The sequence below is a fragment of the Gymnoscopelus microlampas genome, assembly GCF_963454915.1.
Source record: "Gymnoscopelus microlampas genome assembly, chromosome: 2".
Classification (NCBI taxonomy): Eukaryota; Metazoa; Chordata; class Actinopteri; order Myctophiformes; family Myctophidae; genus Gymnoscopelus; species Gymnoscopelus microlampas.
In genome coordinates, this window is record NC_139939.1 from 38,465,139 (window position 1) to 38,471,138 (window position 6,000).

Below are 6,000 nucleotides of genomic sequence, written 5' to 3' on the forward strand. Positions count from 1 at the left end.
GGGGACTCGCGCGTGCACATGCACGAGCAGCTCCACATGCACTCGCGAGCACACACGTCAGCCGCCCGCGAGAAGTCAATCATTAATACAACAACGCACCTTCAGGGGCGAGCCGTTTTTAACACCTTAAACAATGGACTCAACGACCTGGCTGCTTTGCATAACAAGAGCTGGTAGCCTACCAGACACTCACAAAGGTATCCTTATCTAGCTCTGGTCCATAGCGTTAGAAGGAGTTCTCCTTAACGCTATGGTACTTTAGATTCTTTCCCCTCGCACCGCGGTAGCGCAGCCTCTCGTCTGTAGTAAAATAAAATAAAAACGCTTTTGGTACTCACCAAAACAAAGACGGTTTAATGGAGTTGAAAGCCTATTCTACTAAGTGGGAACACTCTGAGCCCCCACCTCACGTATAAAATACACTTTTTGGCCAGAAAAGAAAATATTTCACCTGAAGGAAGAATCTGGTCAATAGGAAAATTCCATTGACCAGATCTGTAGAGGGCACCTGGAGCAACCAAAAACAGGTTTTAATTCCGGTGAAATATTTTCTTTTCTGGCCAAAAAGTGTATTTTAGACATGAGGTGGGGGCTCACAGTGTTCCCATTTAGTAAAGTAGGCTTTGAACTCCATAAAACCGTCTTTGTTTTGGTGAGTAGCAAAAGGGTATTTTTTTTTTTACTTGTTTTAAAAAACACTGTTTTGAAAGCAATGTAAGTCTTAAAAAAAGTAATTAAAGTAAAGACAAGTTGACTGATTATTTTAAGTACTTATGTGTGGGTGAATCTATGTAAAGGGCTTTTATATAAAACAAAAGGAAAATAAAATAATTAATTAATTGAAACAAAAATAAAAACAACAAATTAACAATGCAACAAAATAATAAGAAATATAAATACATTAATAATCACATGTTGAATACAGTATTTCAACTAGCACTGAGCTGAGTGGCTATGTGCACATGCTTGCGCACGCACGTGCCCGCGCGCGTGCACGTGCGCGCGCACGTGACGTCATAAAATAGAGTACCCATAGTTCAAAAATCCACAGCTCACCACTGGCGCCAGACCCATTGAAAAAGATGGCTCATACCCATACCCCTTACACTCATTTACCTACTACTGTAATGTTATGTGGCATTGAGGCAATAGACATGCTGCATTTGTGGGGGAAATATATCCACCACGTGATCAAACGGGCCTTTATGACGTTTATATGATGATGTTAGTGTGTACTTAATAACTGTGGTCCTCACCCATTCCTTTCTGAGGTAGGAGCGAGCGATGCTCTGTGAGAAAGTGCATGTAGGGTTTCTCTGAGCTGATCTCATAGTACCTGATGGTCCCATCACCCTGAGAGAGAAACAGACACAGATCTTCTGTACCAATGCATTCAATAATATTCTGTATATTATCTAGTCAGAAAAAAAAACACTCTTCACTTCCCCCTCCTAGGCTGCTTCTAGGATCACATGTCTGGGTATATGGTTTTCAATTCCCGTACTGATCACTGCTGGTAATATGTCTGTGTGTGAGGAACTTCAGTTGCACTTAAAAGTTAAGCCTCCAGGTAAGAACTTCACTGCTACTCCCACAATTGGTCCTAGGAAGGTAAATCATGTACCACCTGACGAAGACCTTTGGGTCAAAATGTTATTCTAATACATTCACAGTTTTGGTGAGCATTCAAAAAGTGTGCAGATTTTTACATCTTCTTCATCTTATAAATATGTAACCAATGCAAAGTATTAACAAGATCTTGTAACTAAATATTAACCACAATGGATCCATTGGAACAAAGGTTATTTTTTCCATTTCCTGAAAAGTAATAATTTTGGACATACAAGGCTTCCACCTGACAGTGACGTTATGATCTTTCATTCTCTGTGTGTGTGTGTGTGTGTGTGTGTGTGTGTGTGTGTGTGTGTGTGTGTGTGTGTGTGTGTGTGTGTGTGTGTGTGTGTGTGTGTGTGTGTGTGTGTGTGTGTGTGTGTGTGTGTGTGTGTGTCTGGACTGTCAGTCACAAGTATATTATATGGTAACCTATATTGTCCAATACTGTGTCTAACCTTGTATCTCCATAAAAAAAATGAATTCCCTACTTTGTCATATGACAGTGTCGTGCCAAAGTATTGAAACAACAGCTTGCATGCAGCATATAGCCTGTATGCACGTTCCACATGGAATGTTCTGCATCTAGTGCCTCAGGTTATCTTGGTAGTATTACCCAATACTAGGTTTAGAGTTACAATGTGTATGTAATCACACCATGTCAATATCAAATTGGGAAAACAGAATCAGTTAAAAAAAAAAACATTAGGTTTCTATAAAAAGTGTTATGGACACGTGTTGTCTGCAACCATAACTTGGTCCACCAACCACCATCTATTTTTTTTCTGCAATGCCGCCTCTGGACGTCCGGCCAAACCAGAGGATTTGAAGTTGAACCCCTATCCTTCACGGTGAGGGGCAGGAACTTAACAACTGAAGCATCCGAGTGCCCCACAAAAAAAGTAAAATGAAGCAGTTTTTTTGGTTCCATTTGTACAGTTAAACGAACACTGCAGACTTTACAGTGTACATTGGGGTCTTTCATTATTTTTGATCAAATGGGGGTCCGTGGCCTAAACCCTAAAGCATATCAAACTGTTGGTCCTTGAAGATAAAAGGGTTGAGAATCACTGACTTACAGGACAGTGTCTCTAACCACTAAGCCACCTTTCCAATGCCATGACTACGACTGTGTGTCCATTTGCTGTATCATCCTGCTGTGTTAACATGAGACTCATAATGTGGTTTTAATGAACTGTGTTTGTGCGTTGAGAGACCCACCTTCCCAGCAATGTAAAGCATGTGTGTGTCAGGGTCGTAGAAGGGGAACAGGACCCCTGATGAACTGTCTTGGTCCTCTTGTAACAAAGGCACGGAGAGGTCATCCTGAATACACACACACACACACACACACACACACACACACACACACACACACACACACACACACACACACACACACACACACACACACACACACACACACACACACACACACACACACACACACACACGGTGTAGATATAGAACGGTAGTTAGCGATTCCAGTTCTGGGACAATGGATCGTTCTCTATTGTACGAGGTATATGTCATTGCATTTGTCTTGTGTTTCAGGTCTATGCTCCAATTAGGCCAGCGAGACTGAAAAGCAACAGCACTCCGGGTGCCCAGGAAGAGAGTTCAAAATGACATGAGGTTTACATCATTTCACTACATTTAGTGTCTAGTATAAAGAACATCTGGACGCTGAGAGTTCTTGATAATAACGGTCAAAGATGGGTCTGCCCATTCCCTACATAAATATTACTGTACAGTCCAGTATTAAACCGATTGAGCGCTGAGTCCCTAATCCCCGTTTCAGCCATAATCCCCCACCCACTCGATACTTTCACCCACATCAAAAACACAGCAGCAACACAGAAACAGAGTTGTTGAGTGTTGAGCAGCTCCAAACACATTTTTTAAGTCAACCATAATGCTAGATAGTCATAGTTAAGGTTATTGTAGTTAAGTGATTAATGTAGTTCATTAATTTGTCCACCAGATGGGGTACTTACTGTATAGGAGCCAGACACAACTAGAGCAACTTTAGACTGTGTGGCATTTGGGAGGTGTTATCTCCCTCCCTTTCTCAAAAGAAAGACTGTGTTAACTTGTAGAGAGACTACATGTCTCTTCTAACCGCCACTGGTAACCCGCTTCAAGCTTTCTACGCCATAGTGCTGCTTTTAGAGTATATTCTAGAACACCCCTGTTTCCATAGTGTTGTTTTTAGGTTCTAGAACTGTACAACTGTAGGTTGTAGAACCATATTCAGTCATGCTATAGAACTCACCTGTTCAGATACAGTAGACATAGATACATTGGCTCTGTCTTATTTGCAAAGTAACATACTGTAGATATAAATGTATGGATAGGTCTTCCGTTACTTCCATTCATAGTCACCTACTTTTCCGATGACACTTGTTGCTATTACATTCCATAAACGGCACATCTTCATACCAAACAAACGTGCCAAGAAGGCCCCCACGCAATGATCACTTCCTATTCTACGTTTGACATGGAAGTACAGCATTGCAATGAATGGGAAATGTCTGTTCTATTATAAGGAATGTTCCTCATTGGGTAACAACTATCGTGATAGGATGTATCCTTTCAAATTAGACCGAGCCATTATCTTCAGGTTTTACAACTCTGTTCCCACCCATGTCATCTGGAGTTCTACTGTTCTCACTCCAGTTTTCATTCTCAATCTTTAGCTGGTTTTAGGTCTCATCCTTTCTCCACGCACTCATGAGCAACTATTCTGGTACATCATCGAGCTTTATCCGCAGCTGATATCTAATGACATATGATGTGGTGATGCTACTATTACTGTTATCTTTCACTTTTGTGTTTATTGTTATTCCTCACCAGGTCCCACAGTGCTATCTGTCTTGCGTTCCAACGTGAATTTCCCGTTGTGACGAGCATCTTCAGGTTGCCCAATATCAGAGCCTTGGTGGCTTTGTGCGTCTTACAGTTGGCCTCCTACAAATCCAGGAACACCATGCAAACACACACGCACGCACGCACGCACACACACACACACACACACACACACACACACACACACACACACACACACACACACACACACACACACACACACACACACACACACACACACACACACACACACACACACACACACACACACACACACACACACACACACACACACACACAAAGACACACACACACAAAGACACAAAGTCAGTAACTTCCTGCATAATTTCTGTAAATTGTTGATTTAACAGGTCACACATTTCTGTGTCTTGTGTTTATTGTGAGCAGGTGTTGTGTTTTATGCCTTACTGTAAAAGTAAATGTACCTTTAATGGCAATAAAGGTTTTAAAGTAATGATGATATAAACATTATTTCCCAAGTATTTGGAACTCATACTTATTTTGTACAGTTAGGATGAAGCTATTTCAGTGACAGAACACTGCTGCTGCTACTACTGCTGCTAATAATACCGATTAGGCTATTACCTAATGTAAATAAATATAATACGAAAAGTATGTTTACTGTACATATTTCTTGTTTTATTTTATTTTTTTATGATGTTCTGCATAGTAGTGTATATCTGTCTGTCATTTAATGTCACTATGAATTGAGTACAAAGGACCCCAATGGAAACAAGCCAATGGATTTCTTGGGTTTTTTAATTCCTATTAGCTGACCTTGTATTGAACTGTACCTTCATGTGATTTTTTTCTGCAAACATCTAATAAAGTATTCAATTATAAAACATTTAGAGATTGCAGTTAAAACAACACATTCAGCACACTGTGGCATGGTTCTGGAGTGTTCTCTGTACTGCCACGTAGGAAGGCAGTTTGACAGTCAAAGCAGAGGTGAGAACAGACAGATGTAAGGAGTGTGAGTCATGGCTTGGTGACCCAGGGTCTGGAGAGCTATGCTGCGGACAAGGGTGTCAGTTTTGGCTGTGTGGTGCTGGAGGAAAAAGGTAAGGTAAGGTGTGTGTGTGTGTGTGTGTGTGTGTGTGTGTGTGTGTGTGTGTGTGTGTGTGTGTGTGTGTGTGTGTGTGTGTGTGTGTGTGTGTGTGTGTGTGTGTGTGTGTGTGTGTGTGTGCATACGTGTGTGGTCTGTAGAAACGAGACACACTCTCTCACACACAAATATACATAAAAGGCCCACACCCCCACCCACTGAGCAGCACTACTGTACCTGCAACAGGTTCCCTGTGCGTGGCTCCATCAGTCTGACTTTCCTGTCCTTGCAGGTGGTGGCCAGCAAGCTGCCATCGGTGTTGAAGGACATGGACAGAACCACGTCTGTGTGATGACTGATGGTCCGAACTGGGTTCTTTATCACCTGCTCTGGACAGTCCAGGTTCCAGATCATCACCTTGGAAACAAAGAGAGCCAGTGTAATACCTGAGA

General features: G+C 41.7%; 1 protein-coding gene across 3 annotated transcripts in view; it reads right to left on the minus strand.

Annotated features, from left to right (window-relative positions):
* Nucleotides 1-6,000, minus strand: part of coro2aa (coronin 2Aa) — a 53,230-nt gene that overhangs the window by 4,829 nt on the left and 42,401 nt on the right. For all 3 annotated transcript variants that reach the window (XM_084078258.1, XM_084078259.1, XM_084078257.1), the window contains 4 exons: nt 5,786-5,965; nt 4,465-4,581; nt 2,833-2,937; nt 1,257-1,353 (listed from right to left, as the gene is read on the minus strand). In XM_084078258.1, the coding sequence (XP_083934384.1) occupies nt 1,257-1,353; nt 2,833-2,937; nt 4,465-4,581; nt 5,786-5,965 (499 nt within the window). The remainder of the gene's footprint in view (nt 1-1,256; nt 1,354-2,832; nt 2,938-4,464; nt 4,582-5,785; nt 5,966-6,000) is intronic.